Source organism: Spea bombifrons, chromosome 4 (genome assembly GCF_027358695.1).
Source record: "Spea bombifrons isolate aSpeBom1 chromosome 4, aSpeBom1.2.pri, whole genome shotgun sequence".
Lineage (NCBI taxonomy): Eukaryota > Metazoa > Chordata > Amphibia > Anura > Pelobatidae > Spea > Spea bombifrons.
In genome coordinates, this window is record NC_071090.1 from 9662999 (window position 1) to 9690813 (window position 27815).

At 35.8% G+C, this 27815-nt stretch overlaps 1 protein-coding gene across 47 annotated transcripts in view; it reads right to left on the reverse strand.

Annotated features, from left to right (window-relative positions):
• Positions 1-27815, reverse strand: part of LOC128491197 (protocadherin gamma-A4-like) — a 216430-nt gene that overhangs the window by 14143 nt on the left and 174472 nt on the right. For 2 of the 47 annotated variants that reach the window (XM_053463461.1, XM_053463457.1), the window contains exon 1: positions 18455-20973. The exons of 37 other annotated variants lie outside the window; for them this stretch is intronic. In XM_053463461.1, coding sequence (XP_053319436.1) covers positions 18455-20863 — 2409 coding nt within the window. In that variant the 5' untranslated portion in view covers positions 20864-20973. Of the gene's footprint in view, positions 1-5658; positions 8163-12248; positions 14708-18454; positions 20974-26122; positions 26142-27815 lie in introns of those variants that run through there. 8 more of the 47 variants (XM_053463445.1, XM_053463441.1, XM_053463469.1 and 5 more) reach the window with 6 other exon arrangements.

Here is a 27815-nt window from a genome sequence, read left to right on the forward strand (position 1 = left end):
TATAATTATTTACATAAGCAGTATTATATTTGGTAAGCCCGGCTCCAGAGTTCAGTAAATACATGCGTAAGTAAATCAATATGCAAATGCAAATCCATCAGGAATTGCTATTTCCATGACAACACAGAATGTCAGCCAAAGTTCAGAATCACTGCGAAATGCAGCAACATCCTGAAAGTGTTATTATTATTCTCTTTTATTTATTTAGTGCCAACCATTTATTAGTTTATTTATTTATTTATTACGCTTCTTACAATCCATATATTCAAGGGGTCTGACAAGGCTACAATTACCAGACTAAGACAAACCGATACATTAGGTAGAGAAGGCCCTGCTCACTAGCTTACAATCAAGCATTATATATATATGTAAATGTTGGATTTCCGTCATTCTGAAAAAATGCCATTGAATACCAAAGGAAATAAAGTGGTTTCACGAAAAATGTAATGCATATAAACTGAAATAATCTGATACATTTCATAGAGATCTGGGGGCAAGTTCTTATATATTTGAAAATGTGTTTCCATATACAAATCCCTTCATGACCCATGACATTCTATGCTATCAAACAACACTGAGCTTTAACTTTCCCACTGAAGGCAAGAAGCAACATGCCAATTTTGCACCAGCAGGGCTCAATAAAGACCATCATCATATCTCTGCAGGCTTCCCTGCCTTCTGTACCTTCTTTCTGATCAATGTGTAATTAGACCAGTATGGATGATTTCCAACAGTCTCTCGTGTAACAGTAACAAGGAGGAATCATAGAATGACAAATCCTAAACCTGTAGCAGTTCTCATGGCTGGCCACCAAGAAAGTCACCAGGGGTTCTCTTGTATGGAGAAACCTTTGAGAACCCCATAACTGTATCTGGGAACTTCTAAGGACTCGTTTCCCAAAGATTTCCTCTGTGAGTGGTCTCAGTTCACATGCGTTTACTTATAGCTTTGGGTTAGCTTTATTATCTATAGGTAATGTAAAAGACAGTGGCAATAATAAGCCATCCCATCTGTGTCCATTTAACATGGTACTGAAAAGCAGACAAAAGCTTTTTGCAGATTTTGTTTTAAAATGTTACTTTAAGTGCATACATTAAAGGTTTTACAAGAATACGTGGATTTAAATAGTTTCAGAGTTATAATGGTAAGCCAAGTACATCAATGTTTTACTTTACACTTGCATGCACATATGTGGTACTCAGACCATATGTATAAAAGAACATTTATGGAGCAAACTAAAATGTGAAAATATCATTATAGCAACACGTACTCCTGCTCACTGATCCACCTTTAACAAATATGGGCTTGAAAAACACCCAGAAATTACTATTTTTGTTTTGCTACTTCTTTCTTTTAACCTAAGTTTTGTTGGTTCCATTATCATTTTAAACCCAGTTAAATAAAGGCTTCTTCTGATGCACCCTTGAAAGATTAAGCTTATTTTCTATTAGAAAATGCATTCACTGTTAGAAAGCACACTAAATTCTGCACTGTCACAACCAGTTTATTAACCGATACATTAGCATAAGGCAGACAAGGGATTTTTTTTTACACTATGAACAAATTAAGTTTGAATGAAAAAAAAATTTTGTTTAGAAGGTTTTTAAAAGATCCCATTGGTTCCAACATATGTTTGCTCTATTTGTCTGATTGCCTAATAGGTCATTAAAATTATAATTACACATACACAATCATTTGGTACTGGTGGGGTATCAGTGTGACCATATAGTTTGTCTTTGATAAACTGGCAAGTTAAGTTTTTCAGTTCTTTCAAAAATGTTGAAAGAACAAATGCAATATTTGTACATAGTGGGCATATACGTTTTATATACTGTAAAATATTGCAATAGGGAGATAGATAGATAGATAGATAGATAGATAGATAGATAGATAGATAGATAGATAGATAGATAGATAGATAGATAGAGTGTTGCTATGGACTTGATAAATTTAGACTAAACATGTTTACCACATATCTTATTTTCATAATTTAAATCAAAGAACACCTTTCGCCTCTATTTCTACTTTTTTTTTAAAATGGAAGGGTTTCCATCACCTGTACCCCACCATAACTTTTGCTACATGTATTTCGTGTGCTTCTTCAGACAACCTGATTAATTTACATTTAATCCGAGTAACACATAGTCACAGTGCTTTAGAAAGTTAATGGTTACAGAAGGCATAGAAAAACATATACAAAACAGTATAAAATAAAAAAGAACAAACCACAGAAAACCTACACTTCTAAAAAAGGAAAATAATCTACGGGAATCTCCAGAAGTCCCTTGTCAGAATGATGTTCCAGGAAATGTCATCATTTAACTTTCAGGTTCCCATTCTTCTAGGGAACTTTATGGAAGACGCTCATTGGTGTCACGTGGGGAGGGGAGTATGTAGCCCACGCACTTTACAATAATATATTATATTATGTTATTATGGTACCTTCTACAGTAATAATACTGGGGTGATCACGTCCTCAATATTATTACAAACGTACAGGTACCAATCACACCCTGTCTACCTGGTAGTGACCTATTCTAACCTCTTAGGCCTTGTTTAACCCTGTTCTGCTATGTTTCATATAATTCTGGAGGGCACATTGTCAGTACACAGAACATCTTCATGTAATAATTTTGTTATGGAAACTCAACCATATTTCTCAAATGATAACTCTGAAGGCGCTAGGTGCCTGGTCCCCTTTAAGATTTTACGGCACCCAAGGAAGGATATAGTGGCACACCTTGAAGATGCCCTTTCTGGATGCTCTTCCGGCCCCGCTGATTTTATGATGGGGTCTGGCCAGGTTTGCAGCCATTTAAAGCAGGATCTGGCCTAAGAAAAGGTTACAATTTCTGGTATTGTATAAATACATATATATATTCATATATATATATATATATATATATATATATATATATATACTGTATATAAAATCATAAAATGCTTTACATTTTCTTTTATTCATAAAGCACCAAAAAATTATGTAGTGCTTCTTACAATAGCGACAGTATAATCAAAGAGTATGAGAAAACTAGAATTGGCAGTCTAAGACAGACCGACATGCTAGGTAAAGAAGAGAGCCCTGCTCGCAAGCTTATCATGCAAGTATATATCATTTTTGTGCCTTGTATATAATTTCTCTAATCTAAGGATGTCATGGTACAACACAAGTTCAGACATAAACATACATATGCTTCTAAGTTTCCTTCCTGAAGCTACAGCAAATAAACATTGTTCATTATATGCACTCCTTCAAAGTAAATGTATATCTACATATACATACAGTGGCTTCAGTCCAATTGTGGACAGTTCCATTTGCTTTAGTTTGTGTTTTTAACACAAACAAAATAGTTTGGACCAACACTATTATGATGCCTCATTTCTGCCTCATTTAAAATACCAGATATTACCTAAAATATTCCGAACAAAATAAGCAAATCCAGTTAAAGAATAATATATATGAGAAACCTCAATCTACGCATGAGCTATAGTTAAATACAAATCAATTACAAAAAACAGACAAACTCTCATTTAGTAACTGAGGCTAGCTTACAACATACATTTAAGGTAGAGTCTATTGTGCCATGTAGCCCCACCAATGAAGAATGCATGTTAAGGTACTATTAAATATGTACCCTAAAACTTAAAAAGCACACATTTAGAAGAAGCTGCAGCTCCTGAGCTGCAGGTGAACATCCAGATTTTGCTCCTCTAGCTGTGCCAGTTTGGACTGCTTAAAGCAACCAAACACTGGCAAGAAAGTGGTCTGACTAAGATCAATGGGAGCACTTTCTACACATGCTTATTTGTCCCGCTTGGATCTGTCTGGGCCTAGCTGGTGACAAGTATAGTGTGCACACACGTGAAAGCAGGAGCATTTGACCAACAACATCTCCTGCAAGCCACGGAACTGGGAGCATGGACACCATGCAGATGCACCGAGGGGATCATAACGAACAAGGAAAAATAATTAATTGAAAGGTGGAGTGCTAGAATATGCATTAACCCCTTAAGGACAATGGGCAGTCCCTAAACCCATTGAAAACAATGCATTTTGAGATTAAGGGGTTAATGGCCATATCATGGTAGTAGTGTCCCTTTTACTGTTGACTACATTGTAGGTGGCACAGGCGTAATTTCATGATATTATACAGGATCCACTCTTTAGCTAACTATGTTACATCCTGATTTATATCCAGTTCATTTCTAATAAGGGGTTTCCCAAAACTAAATAAACTTAAAATACTTGAGTAAGGCGGGAAAAGAAACACATCAAACACCAAAACAAACGTGTGATTTCATGTGTTTCTTCTCCTACCTAAAACCTAAACAAAGTATTTTGAGTTAATTTAGTGATGTCTAGTTATTTCTTCAAAGTCTATTAAATTATATAACTACCGTAATCTTTTAATTTTCATTTCAGATATACCGTTTATAGAGATTAAATATAATGCTGAGATAACAAAGCACAAATGATGCTCATAAAAGCACCTTTATGGTCTTATAAACGGTCAAGAAAGCATCAATCACTATTTTTGGTTTATAAAATCCAGAAAGTCAATAGTTAAGCAACATTAGTTATTTTATGCACACAGCATTTATAAAAAAAGTATTTTCTTAAACTCTGGGGAAAACATATTTATTAAGTATTGAGACACAAAGGAGGGGTAGGTATTAGGCAACAACAGGATTGTGACACACAATATAGACAATGGGCAAGCCAACTACGGACAATAAGGTATGTGCATATGGGTATGCCTACCATTGTATACACAACTAGACTAAGATGGAAAGGAAATGTATGTACACACACACACACACACATACACACACCTATATGATCCTGCAGATTCTCTGCACCCTCCCAAATTCTGCTGGCAATGAATATTAATATCTGCACTGGATCTGGTACTATAGCCGAGAAGGTAATCAAAAACCTACTGTTTACAGAAGGAAGATAAAAAAATGAGAAAGTATATACAGTACAGAGTCATAAACAAAGAAACATAAAGCACATCATGACAGAGAGAGGCATAAACAAGCTTTATGCACAAGAATCCACTTTCAGTGACAACTCTACTGCCTACTAAATGGGACATCATCAAAAGTTGCAGTTTTTTTTAGAGATCTGTTGTGTTTTGGTCCAGACAGGCCGTCAGGCACGCATTCTGCCTTTTTGGTACTGCCTTTTACCCACCTGTACCCTGTAAAAGTGTAGTGTGCAGCTGCATGCTGATGATTTTTCATCCCCTGACATTAGAGTGCGAGGGAAGATGCATCACTCACACTCATCAGTCTGATACTGGTCATTTTCATTCAATGACCTTTTGTCAAATAAAAAACCATGTAATACAGTTTACCCTGAAATGAGACCGCATAACAACAAGTGCTAAACTATGCAAGTAATGAACAAGTGCTAAACTAACCCAATAATCTCTTTTTTGTTGTTGTTATGACCAGTAACTGGTGACAAGTTACTCGATGTACAGGTTAAATATCAATATTTGACTTCTTTTTTGAAGATATTACTATACAGATTCCCTCTGAGCATATATGAGTGATTTTAGTGTAAATACAACTGCATCACCTCATTTAATATCTTGATAAAAAAAATAATTGTAGAATAATTCCAACAGCATGGAAACATGTCAGGCTCACCTGGCTGGGTTCATTCAAAGAAGGGAATAAAACCTCTGTCTCATTGACCATGGTTTTCAACTGAGGAAAATTTAATGGCCTCATGAAGGTGAAATCATTTTTATCTGACATTGTAGAAAAACAGGACTTGTAACACTGACCCTGAGCTTCAGATGGATGCATTCTAACTTCCATATACTTCAGCGTTCCATCTGTGTTCAAATGGAGTGTTGGCTGGCATTGCTCCGTGTAGTGTTTTGGTTCATATCCTTCTTTGCAACATAACCCATGACTCCTGTGATCCCTTTTGAGACATTTGACCAATAATATGACAAATGTAATAAAGGAAACAGTACTTATAGAAATCAGAGAAATAATTAAATAGAACGTTATATCTGGGTTATTGGGAGACTTATGAAAAAAATCTGCGGCTTCCATACTTTCTTGGACCGCGCCGTCTTCCAGAGTAAGAAATATAGTGAGTCTTGCTGATAAAGGTGGTTTTCCATGGTCGCTGACTGAAATCACAAGGTTTTGTTCTGAAGCATCTGTATCCTGGAGATCTCTAACTATTCTGACTTCACCTGTATGTGCAGATATGTGAAACAAGGACAAATCACTAGCTTCCACAATACTGTAAGACAGCAATGCGTTGTGACCAGAATCTAAATCCACAGCCGTGACCTTGGTGACAAAGGAGCCACCAGAAGCAGGCCTAGGAATCTTCTGTTGAGCAATAAAATCCTTGGAATGCTCTGGATAAAGAATAGTTGGAGCATTATCATTTGTATCCAAAATGAAAATGTAAACGGTAGTGTTAGTAAACAGTTTAGGAGATCCAGAATCTTCAACTTGTATGGGGATTTGCAAAACCTGTACATTTTCAAAGTCAAAGGAACGTTGTGCATAAATGTTTCCATTTTTTGCATTGATATAGACGAATGAGGAGATTGGGTGTCCCTGCCCTTGTTTTTCAAGAATTGAATACATCAAATCTGAATTTCTCCCTTCATCGGGATCAAAAGCAGATACCGCAGTAAGTAATTGTCCTGCTTCGTTATTTTCCTTTACACTGACACTTAAGGTAACGTGTGAAAATGTAGGGGGGTTGTCATTGACATCAGAAATATTAAAAATGATTATTTGTTGTGTTTGGAGAGGAGGAGACCCCATGTCCCTGGCTACCAGCTCAATGACATATTGAGGTATTTTTTCTCTATCTAGTATGCTATCCGTTATTAAAGAGTAGTGGTCATCAAAGGATTTAAATTTAAATGGTAGATTGGAAGGCAGTTCCAGAATTACCTCCCCATTCTTACCAGAATCTTTGTCTTTTACACTGAAAAGTCCTATTACAGTTCCCACTGCTGTATCTTCTGAAACATCTTTCATTAAGGATGTGACCAAAATCTCTGGTGGATTATCATTCACATCTTCTACCTCCACCTGTATGGTGCAGCGTCCTTCCATTTCCGGTACTCCCTTATCCTTTGCTCTGACAGATATCTCAAAAGAGTTCAATTCTTCATAATCAATGGCTCCAGAAGTAGAAATGATTCCTGATTTTGGATTTAAGGACAGTAATCTTTTAATAGAATCCGGGGTATGCTCATTAAAGGAGTACTCAATCTCACTATTGGCGCCCTCATCGAGGTCAGTTGCATTCAGCTGCAGCAACACAGTATTTAAAGGGACATTTTCCAGTACACTGATTTTAAATAAACTCTTTTCAAATGTGGGCGCATTATCATTTAAATCCAAAACTATCACATGTATCTCTGAGGTTCCTGTTCTTGGAGGATTCCCTCCATCTACAGCAGTAAGTATTAGATGATGCTCGCTTAGTTCTTCCCGGTCTAGAGCTTTTTCTAGTACCAGCTCTGGAATTAGAGTTCCATCTTTCCGTGTTTTTACAGATAATGAAAAATAACCATTAGGGTTTAGTTTGTACTGTTGAATACCGTTGGCACCCACATCAAGGTCATGAGCGCCTTCCAGATGAAATGTTGCCCCCGGATTTGCTAGCAACTCTAAAATCTTTATAGTACGTTCTGCTGTTGTAAAAATAGGGGAATTGTCATTTATATCTCTTATTTCAATCACCAAGCGATGCAGCTCAAGAGGGCTTTCAATAACTACTTCCGCAGGCAATAAGCAGATTGAAGTTGATCCACACAGGCTTTCTCTGTCTATATTTCCATTAACAGTTAATGCTCCATTTTCCCAGTTCACAGCAAAATATTTTCTGCTCTCCTCTGATCCCATCCTCAGTCTTCGTTTAGGTATGTCATAGATCTGAAGTCCCAGATCCTGAGCTAAATTTCCCACCAAAGTCCCTGGCTCTGATTCCTCAACAACAGAATAGCGAAGCTGCCCAGAGCCCCAGCCCCAGCTACAGAGGAAAAAGAAACAAAGTACTTGCCGTTTCCAAGTCTCCACTGAGTTTTGGATGTCCATAACTTAAATCTTCTCTCTAATGATCTAGTTTTCCTTGTGTACTCTAAGGTAAGAGATCCCTGTGCATTTTAGAGTGAAACCTCCAGATAAATAAATAACTGTATTCCAGGGAGCTCAAATAAATCCACAGGCTTTTAATCGTAACAGCCCTGCTTTCTGTGCTAAGAGGAAGAAAGATTCATGAAACCAGAGGGGAGAGAATGGATGACAGCCGATCCAAGGTTGCTTGCACAAGAACAGATGACTGGTTTACAGAGCTGCCCTCTCCTGGCTGATGCATTTAATGTCTACACAGTGAACAATCCAGTTTTATAAATTACAATTAAAGGACAATATTTTTTAAAATATTTCTTAAAATTTGGCAACAAAATTGCAGTAAAACTTTAATGAAATCAAAATACCTTTTTTCAGCTCCCATACTCCCCATATAGCATGCTGGGTGCAGCCATATTGCATAAAAGATCCAACCGAAGATGTGGGTCTGTATGTTGCATTCACGCATGACCAAGAAAAGATTAATTAAATGACCAGAAGCTTTCATGTAGCTTAGACATGAGCATGGCCATAAAGCATTTCCCTCTATTTCCTATAAGCTGCTAAACTGGCAATTCAATTCCAGCAAAATAGCTGATCAGCTTGTGACAACAGCAAAAGTATATTTGTCATCTTAGTGTACTTATGTGATGGACATGTATTATTTGAAGTGCTCATCGCAACCACTCTCTTACATCTGTTGATTTTTACTGCTTCAATACTGTTGTACTGTAGACATCTATGTAGCCAAACATCAATATAGTGGAATCAAGTAGAGTCTAATTTATTTTTATTTTTTGTTTGGAAACCCAAATGAAACCCCACACACTATGCAATATACTCTAACTCTGCTCAGCATACATCTCTCTATTCATTATTTTTTTAAAATAAAATTTCAATTTCCCAAATTTAAATCTCAAAACCATATTATTTTAAAATGTAAAATTGTATAGTATTCCCAGAAAGTAACATCTAGACTTTTATATTTTAGAAACAGGGAAAAATACACAAAAATACATCTGTGTTCTGGATGGATGGAAGGCTACTACCGACTGATAGTGTTGCTGCAACTAGGTCATTGGTTGATGACTATGCCCTCTGCTGGTCAACAACCATAACTGTCACCATCTATTAAACTATGAAATACAAATTGATTGCATTGATTAGTATTTGGAAGATACCGTCAATTAAAATGCCTGTGCTTGTAAGAACTGTGTTATATTTACATTTTCCACTGGCATTTCAGGCTACACAAGGCTTTCTATGAGAAAACATATTTTTTTAATTATTATTAGCAGTACCAAATTAAACTGTATCTTCAAATTTCACAACTCCTACGAAAATCTGTATGCCACAGAGCTTTGAAAAAGTATTTCTAGTTCAGAAAATCACTCAAGTCAACCGCATGGGAGCTACATGTGGTTGACAGAAAAATTATTTGTAGGTCAAGTCAACCACATGAAAGCTATTTATAGATTTAAGCAGTTTGAGCTTGTTAGATTATTGTGTGGCAAAAAAAGAAAAAAAAATGTTCTGCATGATATCAGAAATAATTTCTTAAATAATATGATATATGAATATATTATTGTGGGAAATAAATGTATTGTATGTAAATTCTATCAAATAAAGGAAAGTGTAAAGGTTTTAGGGATCTTTTAGAAAGTGACGTGGTGTTAATTAAAATTTTCCTTTAGATATTTTAGATTATAAACTTGCTTGAACAGAGCCCTGCTCATGTTTTGTTTCCATATTGTTATGGGATGCACTACTTGCAATGTATTGCTTACCCATTGTGCAGTGCTACAGAATATGATGGCACTACATTAAATAAGTAATCATTATTTTATTGCTGGACTGTTTTAATGCTAGAATTACTTAGGTAACTCTGTGATGTCTTACAAAAAAAATGTAATTTATGAATTTGTTTTTCAATTCTGTGGGCTTGACGTCATTGGTGGCGACGTTCCAAATCAGGTGTAGTCTCAAAAAAAATCCAATCTTTGCTAAGAATGAATCAAACTTATAATGTAGCCAATGTTAAAAAATGCAGGGGAGATGTCATTCCCTATATATATAATTACAGTCATTATGCAGAATGGGCTTTCCATAACTACTTGTCTAATTTTCATTTAAAGTAAAAAATATAAAACGTATCAGACCATGAATATTCAACATATGGAATAATGACATCACTCAGGAAATCATCTTCCATACAAAAAAAAGAAATATGTCACTTCCTATTTCTAGGCCTGTTGCAACCTTTAGTCATCAATTGCTCTAAAAGATGCTTAATGATAACCCTTTAGAATCAATAAATATCCCCAGGATTTTGATGACAGCAGCACTTTCTCCTTTGTAGTGTTACTTAAAAGGTGAGTAGGCGGTTAAAAAAGGGTGGACAATGCACAAATGGCATAAACTGATCCACTGAATTAGCTCAATAGATAACCAGATTATTAGCCCAACAATTTACTGTTAAACACTATTAATTTCACAGTTCTTTAGAATTTTAAGAGCTTCCTATTTCTAGACTTTCTAGAAATACATGGCTTTCTATTTCTAGGCCTTCTGCAACCTTTAGCCATGAATCGCTGTAAAACATACTTAACGCATAATAATGATAACCTTATGGAATAAAACACATGCCCATAAATTTGATGATAGCAGCACTTCCGTCCTTTCTATTAAGGAGATTAATTATGTTAATTTAAAAGTGAGTAGGTGGTTGGCTGTGGAAAATGCACAGATGACATAAGCTGATTCACTGGAGCAAAGTGAAAAAAAAAAACTTAATTGACACACATTCCAAAACATATATAAGGTTAAAATGCATCTTGGCAGTTTTAGATCCCCAAGCAACCAATCACAAGACAATCACCCATTATGCACCTGTGCATTCCAGCTGAACTGAACCAATTACCTGTCTAACGCCACACGTACTGGAAATTGTAGAAAAACAAAACCAAAAATGGTATAGTGGAGCAGGCTTACAAAAACTTTTTAAGAAAAATATTTGTTTCACCACCTGACAAGAAAATTTTTTAAAATACTTGCTCATTTAGCCCTCCAGGAGAAACTGTATCCAGTGTTTTAATCCAAACAGCCTCGCGCTGCAATAGCAGGCGAGACCAACACTGCATAAGGGTGGTACAGAATCGACCGCAATACATTTCAAAGTGCTCAACTGGTGTTTTGCTCTTAGCTTATCAGTCTGTCCCTCTCAATGAGCTATGCGGATCGCTGAACGGTGCCCCCTTCTATGGTCTCTAATGGTCCAATCAGTTTACCAATGTATAAATTCCTTATTGTGTCAACTCCAATAGGTTATTATATATATATATATATATATATATATATATATATATATCTCAGAGCATAGACAGGTCTGACTTTTTATTAACATAAGAAAATGACAAAGATATGAAGACTTCATCATACTTCCTTTTCTATAGGTAAAAAAATCACAACAGTCTATACACATTATTTATCAAACATAAGGAGAGTCAAAAGATTTTGGCTTACAACATAACTACACATATACTGACTATAGTAAACGTCCTCAAAGAAGTGTTGTCACTTTAACTACATATAGCCTTAGACTTACTGTTTGGAAAAACTCTCTATTATGTTTTTCTATAACAACATATGGATTTCTAATGAGCAGAAAGATTGATAAAGAAACATCTCTTATTATTCGAGAGCATGACAATAAAGACACATTAACCAAACCTGATCTCAGGACTATTGTACTTAATTTACTATATACAACACAAAGACGAATGGAAAGATTTTCTGAAAGATGTATATACATATGTAAATATGTTACATATTCTCTTCTCTAAAAACCTTTAAACTCTATTTCCACAAGACTATAGCAACTAAACCCCCAATCTTTAGCAGTCCTTTTTTTCCTTCCACTAGAATTGCCCTAAAATCTAATAATCAAAAAGTTTCAATTAAACATACAAAAGTCATATTCTGATTTTATGTTTTGTTAATGTTTGGAAATGTAAATAATTTGGAGTTAAATTACTATATTGGATTAGCAACATCACAAAAACTATACTTGAATAAAGTGAACATTGTTGTCATCTAAAGTATTAGATATGTTGATCTCTCACCTGCTTAGCACCATTTAACAAAGCAGTTTTAGGAAATGCTTCCACTTCATTGAGCATATCTTTTGTGAAATTGTGCTCCTCCATAAAAGTTAAATCAGTTTTTCCAACAGCAGGAGGAATATATGTTCCACCACTTGTTCCTTGATATTCAGGTGGAACCATCCTGACCTCCATATATTTTAAAGTACCATCGGAGTTCAAGTAAAGTGTTGGTTTATAGTGGTCAGTATAGTATTTGGGTTCTGATTTGGTTAAGAAACAAGCCCCACAGTCATTGCCAGCATCACTCCTTCTAAAACATTTCACAAGCAAAATTATAAAAGTTACAAGTGAAACCAAACTAATAGCTACCAGTGAAATTATAAGATATAGGGTTAAGTTGGCTGGTGTTGATTTAGAACTTGTGAAAAGGTCAGGGGATTTTGGATCTTCATACACCACATTATCCACTATATTTATAACAATAATGACTGTAGCTGACAATGATGGTTCCCCATGATCACTGACGGATACAACAAGTCTTTGCTCTGGATTATCAACATCCTGTAAACTTTGGGAAGTTCTGATTTCTCCTGTATAAGCAGAGACTTGAAATAACATAGGGGTGGTAGCTTCAACAAGTCTGAAGACCAACCAGGCATTATGTCCAGAATCAAGATCAACTGCTGACACTTTTGTTACCAAATATCCAATTGTTGCTGATCTTGGGACATTTTCTTGGAATGTCGAATGTTCCGGATATAGAATTTTAGGATAGTTATCATTGACATCCAAAACAAATATGACAACGGATACATTTGAAATAAGTGTTGGAAATCCCGAGTCTTCCACTTTGACCGTAATCTGCAACACTTGGATTTCTTCATAATCAAAAGAACGTTGCGAAAAAATATCTCCAGTTTTTGGATTAATGTAAACAAAAGAAGACACAGAAATTCCATTTGTTTGGCTTTCAGGTATGGAGTAGATCAGTTGGGAATTAACACTGTCATCGAGGTCTGTTGCTGACAACGTGCATAACAAAGTACCAGGTTCACTATTTTCTTTTACGAGAGCGCTGTAAAGAGGATGTTGAAATACTGGAGAGTTATCATTAACATCATCAATATCAATGTGTATTATGATTTGAGTTTGTAAAGGTGGAGAGCCCAGGTCAGTGGCGAGTAGGGTAATCACATATTTTGAGACCTTTTCTCTGTCTAAAAATCCATCAGTTATCAACGAGTATCTGCTATTGACAGATTTTAATTTAAAGGGAACGTTTGGAGATAATGCTAATTCTATTTCTCCATTCTTGTCTGTGTCTTTGTCTGTTACTACAAGAAAACCGATAACAGTTCCTAGTGGTGCATTTTCGGGTATCGCATTTGTCACAGAAGTGAAGGTTATTTCTGGTGGGTTGTCATTCAAATCTTCTACTTCTACTTGAATTATACAGCGTCCTTCAAGTTCAGGAACACCCTTGTCTACAGCTCTCACAGATAATTCCCAGTAACGAGTATCTTCAAAATCCACAGTTCCTTTGGTATAAATGTCCCCTGTTTGCTTGTTAACATCAAACAACGCTTTCGCAGAATCTGAGGTATGGTCATCAAAAAAATATTCAATTTCAGCATTTGTACCCTCATCACTATCTGTAGCATTAAGTTTTATAAGAAGCGTTTGTAAAGGAGCATTTTCCATTAAACTGATTTTATAAATAGAATGATCAAAAACCGGTGCATTGTCATTGATATCTAATACAATCACAGTTATCTGTGTGGATCCCGTCCTAGGCAGTTCCCCGCCATCTATTGCAAAAAGAGTGAGCTTATGTTCTCTTTTTTCTTCCCTGTCGAGAATTTTTTCCAGTACCAACTCAGGAATAAGAATCCCATCTTTCCGATTCTTAACAGATAAAGAAAAGAACGAAGTTGAATCTAGTCTGTACTGGCTGACACAATTTTTCCCAATATCTAAATCTTGCGCAATTTCTAAAGGGAATCTGACACCTGGAATTGTGACTAATTCTGTAATTTTTAAAATGCGACCATTGGTTGAAAAGGTTGGAGAATTATCGTTTATGTCCAAAATCTCAATCTCCACACTGAACAACTCCACGGGATTTTCAGTAATAACCTCAATTTGCACTAAACAGTTTATATTGGGTCCACATAAGCTATCTCTATCAATCCTTTCCTTTACTGTCAGAGCTCCATTTTCTTGATACACAGTGAAATATTTATTGATTTCAGGTCTCAAATAAAATCTGCGTCTAGCTGTGGCTGAAACAGCAATTCCTAGATCTTGTGCTAAATTCCCTACAATTGTCCCTGGCTTTGACTCTTCGACAATAGAATAACGAAGCTGTCCAGAGACCCAGCCCCAGTTACAAAGGTAAAAATAATACACTACTTGCCATTTCCAAGCACTGTGTGAGCTTAGGATGTCCATCACTTAAATATTTTTCCTCTGTTAACATATAAAAGTCCTTTCTATGTTCCCATGTATCCCTTCACCAAAAAAAGCAAGTATCCAATAGAAATAAAAATAATCCATAGAGATTTCAACAAAACCAAGGCTTTTCTTTGTGTGTCTGTAGCATGATGGGAGGGAGATTCAACGAGCCAGGAGGAGGAGAACATTGTGCTGAACAGATCCACTGACGTTGCTAAAGAAATGATTGGATGACAGGCCCGCCCTCTCCTGGCCAATAATGTTAACTTCACATAGCTTTTTTTTTTTTTTAGGAATAGAATAATTGCTTTAGTAAAAATATGTTTTGTTGCCAAATATTGATCAAGATTACATTGATTATAATAAAACATACATATTAATTCAACTTATAAATTATTTTTTTTAGTGATGAATTTAGTTTCTCACATTTTGTCTCCTCCATCCTGGTCATCCAACCAAGTTTTAAACAGAGAAAAGTAGATCAATGTATTTTACAGAATAGTTCAGGTCCCTGGTGAATATAATCTTATAGTTTTAGAACTTTGTGCACTAATTATTTAAAACCAATTTCATAAATCTCATAAAATACAGTGCTGTATATAGTAATGCAGGTTAGCATTGAGAAAATTGTTCCACTAAACTTCCTTTACCTATAGATCTAAAGGTTGTCATTGTTGTCAGTTATGTGATATTCTGGATGGGCTTCTCCTGCTCCTACACCAAATCAAGCTTATTCTTTATGACAATGCTAATGAAGTCAATTTCTCCAACACTTTCATGAGTCAGAATAGCGAGCTTGGTGACTGTGCCATCACCACCATTGTACTGTGCCGTTATATTATTTATCATGGGCAGTATTATAAGAAGTTGGGAAGTCTGTCTTGTAGAATGGAGAAGGGAGTAGATTGTAAGCTTGCGGGCAGGGCTCTCTCCACCTAATGTATCGGTTTGTCTGAGTCTGTCAATTCTCGTCTTGTCATACCCTTGAATATATGTATTGTATTAAGCGTAAATTGTTGGTGCTATATAAATAAAAGATAATAATAATAATAATAATAATAACACAAATCACCAATATGTGGCTGCTTGAAAAACATGCAAAACAAAGTGGTGGGAGTTACCCTTAAACATATATATCTATATCTAGAGAGAGATAGAGAGAGAGATATAGATAGGATAGACAGACAGACAGATAGATATCATTTCTATATAAATATATGTGTATATGTTAATGTATTGAACAGTTCTTTGAAGTTCACTCTAAAATTTTACCATAATTACATATAAGTAACTGTTAGAGAAACCATTGTGGTGCTTGTTAATGGGCTAGCCATATACACAGCATTTTTAAAAGGCTACATGTCAACCAAATAATAATGTTGTCTTTAATAAAGTTACACAATGCTGAATTGTCATGTGTTGGTATGCATGTGACATACACTTCATGGATATTTTAAAAATGTAATGAATGAGGCGTCCAGAAGGACTCCTTCGTATATATTTTTAGCACTTGTTTGTTTATTGCCTATGCTGATTCTTCCCAGATCTTACTGACGCTCTTGCTGTTGCTCCACAAATCATGTGATGAAGCACTGCAAGAAGTAGGTACCGAATTACAAGAAATACTATAGAAAAAAATGATCAGCAAATTATCATTTTTTTCTATTGTAAAAGGTGACTAGGGAAACCAAAGTGATGGCTACCAAAGAAATAATAAGGTACAGGGTTAAATCTTGTGTTGAAGAACTTTTATCGTGACCTGGGTAGATCCTGACTGAGGTATGTCTCCTTGTCAAGGGCCTAAATTTATTCTACTACCAGTTGTGCTATCAGTATTCCATCATGCCAATTTATAACAGACAATGAAAAGTATAGGTTTTTAAGGTAATTTATATTGACTAACGCTATTTTTGCCGAAATCTGCATCCCGTTCAATTTGTAATAAAAATGAGTACCATTGTTAGTAGCTCTGTAACTAACCTGATTAGTGTTGGGAAAAATGCAGGAATTATTATTCACATCTAAAATCTCAATCTCCAACCTAAACAGTTTCAATAGGTTTTCAGTTACTACCTCCGAATGCATCAGACCTTTAAAGCTAGATCCACAAAGGCTTTCTCTATATATCTTCTCATTTACAGTCAAATCCCCAGTTTACCAATTAGCAGCCAACAGAAGACTAGCTCCTTCAGATCCGAGAATCAGTCTTTGTTAAGATTTAATCCAATATCGCGGGCTATGTTTCCTACCAATGTCCAAGGCTCTTACTCTTCAAGAACAGAATGATGAAGCTGAGCAGACACCCAGTTCCAGCTATATAGGAAAAAAGAAATACACTACTTTCCATGCCTTTGGGAAGCCCTGGAAGTTCATATCTCATATACTTTTTTTTCTGAAGATAATATAAGATAGGTCTCTGCATAATCACATAAATCTTTAGTCTGAAATAAAATCCTTGTACCCCTTTCAAAACATACATTTCATGTACCCCAGAATTTTGATCAGAAGAAAGATGGGAGGGGGATTCATTGAGCCTGGGGGAGGAGAAACAAGTGATGGCATGAACCGATCCATTTGTGCAGCTAATGAAATGATTGGACGACAGGTTTGCCCTCTGCTGGCCAATAGTGTAAACTTAATTTCAGAAATACATACGACCTACTTTACAATTTAAACATAAATCCAAAATGTGTTTCTTATCTAGTTTAAAACTAGAACCATAGAACTTCGGAGGATAAAAAAAATACAATTACATTTTGCATGTTGCTGACCCTGTTAACTTCTAAATCTGAATTATTATTATAAACTTTGAAGAGATAATTTTAATTTCTAACTTATGTCAGCTGTGATATTTCAAAATAAATACACTTAAAGACAGGCATGCATGGGCAAATGCAAAATTAAAGGTCTCATGAAAATTTTAGAGATCTCAAATTTAAATTGTGTGAGAATTTTACATTTCCAAATGATTCCTATTAAAATTAGTGTACCTATCTATTTTACAGATTAGTTGGTAAAATTAAAATCAGAAAAATTTCACATATATGGTATCTATTATTTCAGAAACGTGTGAGAAATTCAGTTTGTGAATCACAAAATAAATTTCAATTTTTTCCAATGCAATAAAAGAAATTATCAACCACATTTCTGTAAAATACTCCCAAAACAATAATATTAAAATAATAAAAAAGTAATTTGGGAAAAATAATGGAAAGAACAGCCTGGGTCATGTAGAGGCCAAGGACTGCATGATGAGGAGGGTGAAGGCATTCCTTGCGATTGGGTAGTGGGTATAGAGGGGTGGGTCCAGGGTTCTGGGGGAGGCCCCTCCCTCTTATCCCCAGCATAGGGGAGATATGAGATAGGTGGTGGGTTCCCCCTGTGGGTGGTGTCCCTGGGGGTGCCTGATAGACAACTTTGTGGTTTGGAATGCCAGTATGTTTTAACAAGGATTAAAGGAGACAACTACATCTAGAGCAGCCACCCCCTTCCTCTTATGTTGGTTGCAGGTTATATTACGCCAATCAAGGCATGTTTTGTCAATGCTGTCGTCCTGACTGGGTGGTTTTAATTTATTAGGGTATTATTCTGTTGTAATTGTGTTAATAAACACTTAAGCCTTTTAAACTAACCTTGCCTCTGGGGTCTTTATTGAACGGGAACAATCAACTTAGTAACTCTACATCAAGCCAAATGCAATCTTGAAATGTTACAAAATTGAAGTACAATTATGCAAAACCTTAAAAAAAAGTTGTGTTATGCCACCTCACCTGGTTAGGCTCCATGACTACATCAATCAGCTGAGGCATATCGTGGGGTATTGTTGAATTAAAGCCTGATTTGTCTGTTGAAGGGAAACAAGCTGGATAACATTGCCCCTGTGGTCCCGGGGGAGCCATTCTGACCTCCATGTATTTTAAAGTCCCATCGGTGTTTAAATAAAGTGTTGGCTGATATTGATCGGCGTAGTTTTTAGAGTATGATTTGTTTGCAAAACAAGACCCACAACTATTATCATAATATCCATTTTTAACACATTTTACAATTAATATAATGAAGGTAATGAGTGAAACCAAACTAATTGCTACCAAGGAAATGATCAGATATAACGTTAGGTCAGTTGATGGTATAGAATTTGTAAGAAAATCCTGAGAATTGTGATTTTCTTTTAAAATATTGTCAAAGAGATGTATCAGTACTGTAACTGTAGATGACAAAGGAGGATCTCCATGATCCCTGACTGTAATTACAAGATGCTGTTCAGTGTTATCTGTTTCTTGAATAGCTCTGACTGTTCTGATTTCTCCTGTGTATTCAGAAATCTGGAACAAACCAGCACTAGTACTCTCAAATAGACTGTAGGCGAGCCAGGCATTGTGACCAGAATCCAGATCTACTGCGGTGGCTTTTGTTACCAAATAACCAGCAGATGCAGATATTGGGATCTTCTCTTGAGCAATGGATTCTCCAGAACTCTCTGGGTATAGAACAGTGGGGTAATTGTCATTTGTATCCAGAATGAAAATAAAAACTGAAACATTAGAAAATAAACACGGAGATCCAAAATCTTCCACTCTTGCAGTGATTTGTAGAACTTGGAATTGTTCATAGTCAAAGGAACGTTGGGCATAAATATTCCCATTGTCGGGATTGATGTAAACAAAAGAAGAGACAGAAGAACCATCTATTTTGCTCTCAACGATAGAGTATTTCAGCTTTGCATTGTCCCCCTCATCTGGGTCAGATGCTGATACCGTACATAATAAGCTGCCAGGTTCATTATTCTCTCTTATGAAGGCTTTGTAAACAGATTGCAGGAATACAGGAGGATTATCATTCACATCAGAAACATAGATTGTAACTATAGTCTGATTATGTAAAGGAGGAGACCCACGATCAGAGGCAACAACTTGAATAGAATAGTGTGAGACCTTCTCTCTGTCCAGGTATCCACTGGTAACTAAAGAATACCGGTTGTTAATTGATTGGAGTTTAAAGGGCACATTTGGTACAATTTCTAGCTCGATTTCTCCATTTTTACCTGAATCTTTATCTGTCACTGTAATAAATCCAACCAGTGATCCTATCGCTGCATTTTCAGGCATTTCATTCGTCTTGGAGGTAAAGGTAATTTCTGGAGAATTATCATTTGCATCTTGCACTATAATCTGTACAAGACACCTTCCTTCAAGTTCAGGGACGCCTTTGTCTCTGGCTCGCACAGACAATTCATAAAATTGTGATTCTTCAAAATCTACAACTCCCTTAACGAATATTTCACCCGTTTGTGGATTTAAATCAAAAATCTCTGTTGCTGTATCCAAAATCTGTTGGTAGAACAAATACTCAATCTCACCATTGGAGCCTTCATCCGGATCTGTGGCATTAAGTTTTATCACAATAGCATTTAAAGGAGAGTTTTCTATTAAATTTACTTTATAAATTAACTGATCAAACACCGGTGCATTGTCATTTATATCTACAACTACTACCGTGATCTGAGTTGTTCCAGATCTTCTTTGTTCTCCTCCATCTAAAGCAGTAAGAATAAGTTTATGCTCTTCTATTTCTTCCCTATCTAGATTTTTTTCTAAAATCAGTTCTGGAATGAGAGTTCCATCCCTACGATTTGTTAAAGACAAAGAAAAATAGGGATTTGGATTCAGTTGGTACTCACTAACACTGTTGATACCCACATCGGCGTCCTTTGCAATTCCTAAAGGAAACTGAGTACCAGGACTTGCAAATACCTCTGTTATTCTTATTAATTGTTCTGCGCCCAAAAAAGTAGGCGAGTTATCATTTATATCTAAAATTTCTATTTCAAGACTAAAAAGCTCCAATGGGTTTTCAGCATGAAGCTCTAAATGCAATAAACAATTTGAGCTAGACCCACAAAGGCTTTCTCTATCAAGCCTTTCTTTCACAATTAAATCTCCATTTTGCTTGTTCACAGAAAAATATCTGCTTCTTCCTTCGGATTCCAAGCTTAGTTTCCGTTTATTAATATCTGCCAGATTTAGTCCTATATTTTGAGCCACATTCCCTACCAATGTCCCTGGCTTTGACTCTTCAACAACTGAATAACGAAGCTGTCCAGTGACCAAGCCCCAGCTACAAAGCAGAAAGGAACATACTACTTGCCATTTCCAAGCCTTTGGGTAGGTCTGAAGGTCCATATCTTAAATCCTTGTCTTTGATATATTGTGCAACAAACATCACATTATAATCCCATGAGTCTGTAAATTTTATGTATACTGTATATCCTTAGAGTAAAAAAAAAAAAAGATTAAAGCCTTTCGATAAAAACATCCTCTGGATCATCGTCCGGAAAGGCAGCTCTCTTTTGTGTGTAAGAGAAAAAAATGGGAGGGTGATATAAGAGGAAGGGAGGAGAGACAACTTGAGCAGATCCACTGGTGCAGCTAATGAAATGATTGGATGACAGGTCCGCCCTCTGCTGGCCAATAGTGTTAATTTCACTTATCCACTGAAAACTAGACGTCAACATTTTATTTTCTTTGGTTGGTGTAGAATTAAACCAGATTCAACTTATTACCATAATGTATTTTACATATATAAACATGAATTTATAGTGGGTATTAAATAGATATCTTCAAAGCCAACAGGAATATTCTTAAAATTGTGTACCTTAAATAAATGTTTCTTTCATGCTGTTTACAATCAATGTGAATGAAGTATACCTTTATGCATATCCTTTACTATTTTTGTTTTAAAGTATCATAATTTATGATTTACCATAATAAGTTTGATAAACCAATGTAATGTATGCAAGGCTGTCACCAACAAGAATAAATCCTCATTGTAACTTGAAAAATATACTTCCCCCTGCAACTATAGAACCTATACATTAAATGAATAAGCAGATCAGGCAAGAGAAAAAAACAAACCTTTTACTTTAGAAATTGCTGAATAATGTAAATCAGATATCTTCATATTACACCACAATGTATTTACAATCAATCAGTAAAAGGTGGACGTTTCTCAAGCAACAATCTGCTGATTGAGAGTTTTGATTTGACCCCAGTTATGATTTGTCCCTAGAATTGTCCCATGTGTCTCCCTTAAGCCAAAAAGGTAAATTGCTTTCCATAGTAACTAGGCATTTTAGGTAAATAATTTTTTTTGCATAAAATATATATACCAATGTCAATTTAACTATTAAAATCCAAACATACAATATTAAAGGGACACTCTAGCCATATATAACTGAGTGTCACTATTAAATTAATATTTTTCAATATGCATGAAAGCATTAATCAGATCACTGCTTCCTCGCTCACAGCTACTTGGCTTGCAGGAGATGTGTTTGGTTGAATGTACCTACTGCACAATACGTGAGTGAATGCTGACTGACCCACAACATGAGTGGGATCTAACAGGAACCAATGGACATGTGCAGAAAGCAGTCCTATCAATTCCAATGGGAGCATTTTCCTGCCACTGATTGGCAGCTTTAAGCTACAGTACCTTCTAAAGGTACATTTTTTAATATGCATTATTTGTTGAGGAGGCTGTAAACTGTCCCTTTAACAAATATCACCCTTTAATAATATATATTATCAATATATAATAACAAATAACAGTCTGTACATTGTCCTAATTAGTTCAAGTAACGTGGTTAGCGCGAGACGCAAAGCTATGATACATCCATGTATCCATGCAAATTTCTGATGTTACTTGTATAAATGCATTTTGCCCGGATTATACTTAAAAGAATGGTGTTATTTTATAATTATATATTATAATAAGGATATAGTATATTCATCCACTTTGCTGCCTTCATTCTGGTAGGGTAATATGTCATTGGGGAAAATGTTTTCTGTGTTGGGAAGCAGCAAATAAAAATTAAGAATTTGCACCATCACGCATTTGATATGCATTAGCAAAGTTTTACTGTGTTTTATTGGATATGACACATAAGGAGTTAAATTACAGGTAAGTTTACGCACAAGCACTATAGGTGACATTAATACTGCGGTGCATTAGGACTGTTAATTAGGCATGTAAAATGTGTGCCTGTTTATAGAAAGGGCAGAATAAATATTGTGAGATGTTGTGCTATTAATCTCCGCGATTATTTCTCAATGGTGCTGAATATAAATAAAACATAATTCCTAGAAATGTTCTATGGCTAGGTCCTTCCTATAAATAATGGCATAATTGTGCCAAATTGAATGAGTGATATATCAAATATAGAAAAACAAACCTTATATACAAATTGGAAGTGCAACTGGAGAGGTTTAGGGTAAGTTTACCTATGAAACACTGAAATAACAAAACTAAAAAATCTCTAGAGGAAAACAGCACGACAACTAAGATATCACAACTAAGATATACACTCAGGGCTGGTGCAAGGATTTTTGCCACCCTAGGCAAAACATAATTTTGCCGCCCCCTGGCTCCACCCCCATAAACCCTCCCCTTTTGCCACACCCACTTATAGTCCCACTCCTCCAATGAAGTGACCGCGGCCACGCTTCTAATGAATGACCGCGGCCAGCGGTTCGCGGCTCCAAGTAGGCGCCCTTTGCCTATAGGTGGCGCCGGCCCTGACTACACTAGACACTCTGTAGTGCCACAAAAGAAAAGATGCAAACAGTGTGTCAATGGTCACACAATATGAATTATATGTGGCAACTGATCAATCGAGCAAAAGAGAATGAAATGAATTCTATTAAAACAGGCATAAAGCCAAATTATGAATCCAAAAAAGAAGAGTGAACGTGGAATGGTTATATTTTTTGTAGACACACACAAAAGTAGGTTGTCTAAAACATTTTCACAGCTGTAGAAACCACTTCAGATTCCAATTAATTGTTTATATGCTTGAATATTTATAGTACAGCACTGCAGACTACCGTGGCACTCTACATATGTATCAATAAATATTAATTATAGTGGTAACTTGAACCTAAATATACATGAACCTAAATATAACGTGAACGTTAAATATACTACTATATGAGCAATTTCACCATTAAATAAAACTAATAAACAGGACCATGTTAAACCACCTCACCTGGTATGGCTCCCTCAAGGCATCACAGGTGGGCTCCTTGATCCCTTCAGTCAAAAAAGGAACATTTTGTGGTTTTGTTAAGGTAAAATCTGATGTTTCTACTGGAGGGAAACAAACAGGATAGCATTGCCCCTGTGGTTCTGGCGGAGCCATTCTGACCTCCATATATTTTAAGGTTCCATCTGTATTTAAGTAAAGTGTTGGCTGATATTGGTCTACATAGTGCTTGGGACGGGGTTTGTTCAGAAAACAAAACCCACAGCTACTATCATTTCCATTTTTAAAGCATTTTGCAACCAATATAATAAAAGTAACAAGGGAAACCAAACTTATTGCCACAAGGGAAATAATAAGATATAAAGTCAAGTTGGGTGTTGGATTGGACTTTGTTAGGAAATCCTGAGATCTATGAGTTTCTTTTACAACGTTGTCTAAAATATTTACAACAATTGCGACTGTTGTTGACAAAGAAGGTTCCCCATGATCTCTGACTGAAATGACAAGATGTTGTTCAGTATTATCAGTTTCATGGATTGTTCTGATTGTTCTGATTTCTCCTGTGTATTCAGTGATTTGGAATAAACTTGAACTGGTCTGCTCACCTAGACTGTAGGCAAGCAAGGCATTGTAACCAGAATCCAGATCAACCGCTGAGACTTTTGTTACCAAATAACCAACAGATGAAGATATTGGGATCTTCTCTTGAGCAATGGATTCCCCTGAATTCTCTGGGTATAAAACTGTGGGGTAATTATCATTTGTATCCAAAATGAATATAAAAACTGATACATTGGTAGATAAGTTTGGCATTCCAGAATCTTCCACTCTTGCAGTGATTTCAAGAACTTGGAATAGTTCATAGTCAAAGGATCGTTGGGCATAAACATTGCCATTGTCAGGGTTGATATATACAAAAGAAGAGACAGAAGAACCATCTATTTGGCTTTCAATGATAGAATATCTCAGCTTTGCATTGTCCCCCTCATCTGAGTCAGATGCTGACACCGTACATAATAAGCTTCCAGGTTCATTGTTTTCTTTTATGAAGGCTTTGTAAACAGATTCCAGGAATACAGGAGGATTATCGTTCACATCAGAAACATAGATCGTAACTATAGTCTGATTATGTAAAAAAGGAGACCCTAGATCAGAGGCAATAACCTGAATAGAATATTGCGACTCTTTCTCTCTGTCCAGGTCTCCACTGGTTACTAATGAATACCGGTTGTTAAATGGTACAAATTTAAATGGCACGTTTGGTGATATTTTCAGCACAATTTCTCCGTTTTTACCAGAATCTTTATCTTTCACAGCAATAAATCCAACAACTGTTCCAATTTCTGCATTTTCAGGCACTTCATTGGTCTTGAAGGTAAATATAATTTCTGGAGTGTTATCATTTGCATCTTTGACTTTAATCAGAACACGGCATCGTCCCTCAAGTTCAGGAACACCCTTATCTCTTGCTCTCACAGACAATTCATAAAACGGTGATTCTTCAAAATCCACAACTCCCGTAATAAATATTTCCCCTGTTTGTGGATTTAAATCAAATATTTTCTTTGTTGGATCCATGGTATGGTGATAAAACAAATACTGTATTTCACCATTGGAGCCCTCGTCTGGATCTGTGGCATTGAGTTTTATAACGACTGTTTTCAAAGGGGAATTTTCCATTAAATTAACTTCATAACGTTGCTGATCAAACGTTGGTGCATTATCATTAATATCTAAAACTGTTATGGTTACCTGAGTCGATCCTGATTTTCTTTGTTCACCGCCATCAAAAGCAGTGATAATTAGTTTGTGCTCTCTTTTTTCTTCCCTATCTAAGATTTTTTCCAGTATCAGCTCTGGAATCAGAGTGCCATCTTGTTGATTTGTTACAGACAAAGAAAAATATGGGTTTGGAGTCAGTCGGTACTCAGTAACACCATTAATACCAATATCTGGATCATGCGCAATTTCTAAAGGGAACTGAGTACCAGGACTTGTAAATATTTCTGTTATTCTTATAAATTGATTGTTGACCTGAAAAGTGGGTGGATTATCATTTATGTCTAAAATTTCTATTTCCACATTAAAAAGCTCTGATGGGTTTTCAGCAACAAGCTCCAAATGCAAAAGGCAACTAGTACTTGATCCACAGATTGCCTCTCTATCAATCCTTTCTTTCACAGCCAATTCTCCATTTTCCTTGTTCACAAAAAAATACCGTCCTCCTCCTTCTATACCCAAGCTCAGTCTGCGTTTATTAATATGTGCCAGATTTAACCCTAGATTTTGAGCCACATTCCCTACCAGTGTCCCTGGCTTTGACTCCTCAACAACTGAATAGTGAAGCTGCCCAGAGACCCAGCCCCAGCTACAAAGCAAAAAGGAACACACTACTTGCCATTTCCAAGCCTTTGGAGTGTTCTGGAAGTCCATATCTCAAATGCTTGCCTTTGGAAAAATTGTACAATAAAGTCCACTTTATAATCCCACAAGTCTGAAATTCATATAAATATACTAAGATAGTCAAAAAGATCTGTGCCTTCCAATAAAATCATCCTTTGGATCATCGTTCAGAACAACAGCTCTCTTTTGTGTGTCAGAGATAAAATGAGAGGTTGATTCACAGAGCAAGGAGGAGGAGAGGGGAGGGACAACTTGAGCAGATCCAGTGGTGCAGCTAAAGAAATGATTGGATGACAGGTCCGCCCTCTGCTGGCCAATAATGTTAACTTCAATTATGCACTAAAACAAGATTTGAGTGCCTCCATCAGTATGTGTGTGTATGTGTGTATATATATATATATATATATATATATATATATATATATATATATATATATATATATATATATATATAAAATTAAAACCATCGTCTGAGCATGCTTGTATATTTAATGGCATTCAATATATAATCTAACAGCAGATAAGTATTAGTGGTAGACATCTGAGAAGCCAACATCAATTTTATACTGCAGTTTTCATGGTTTATAGAATGTTTTTCTTAATTTGAAATATTACATTAGCAGCAGTCGCTCTTCTCCTTAGCGAATAATAAAACTATTTTACATTGTCAACAATCTTTAGTGTGTGTGTTTTTATTAAGGGTATTAAAAGAAAGTCCCAAAATATCTATATAGACTTCAGAAATATTTGCTAATAATTTGCATATATAAAATACACAATTCACCTTTGCTATAATTCACAAACTCAATAAATAAAATAAATATCAATCGAAATATAATCTAAATGTAATAAGTTATAAGCATTATTTTACAACGCATCCAGTCTTTATGGATAAACAAGAAACTTTTCACATTTTATAAATCTTGTATAAATGTTAGCTCTACTTATGTCCAGCTTTCACCACCAAGCCAACTGCATACTTCCTATTGTCCAGTTTTCTGTGGAACAGCCCTGACTGATGGACACTGTTCCACCGACCTGTCCAACTGTCTCTCTTTTGTGAGCAGTGTAGATCACAGGTTGCTTGAGGAGATCTCATGATCTATCCTGACCAGCCCAGAGAAATTTAAAATCATTAGAGATCTATGTTGCCACCACACAGACCGCTATCACAACTCCTACATGGCTTCTGATTGTTACAAGGTGGCTCTTTGGGTAAAGTAAATGGACAGTCATGTCATGGCCCCACGTACAGTCCAGCTCTTCTCCTCCTCTGACTGTAATTGGGGTATGCAATTATCATATCAAATCCAAAGAAATTTATACAGAGCTACACTGTTGCTTATTCATTTTCACATCTAGGTAAGAATTACTCCAGTCTGTAAAATATTTCATATTGGAAGATGATTCATAAGCTTTCAGGTTTTGATGTGTGGAAAGGCAGCAAGAGGATACAAATCCCCTCCCCATACCTTAGCTGAATGCAAATCATCACTGTGAAAGGTTTGGCAGAAAGAAAGGGATGGGAGAAAGAATACATATGTTTTATAAATTATGGGGGATATAATATATAATATACATTTTAGAAAGTAAAATTTCTTCAAGTAGTAATTTTGAGATTTTTCCCATGCCCACCATATAGGCTTTTTTTGTGAAAGCTTTCTTTGAAGTAATTCCACTTATAACTG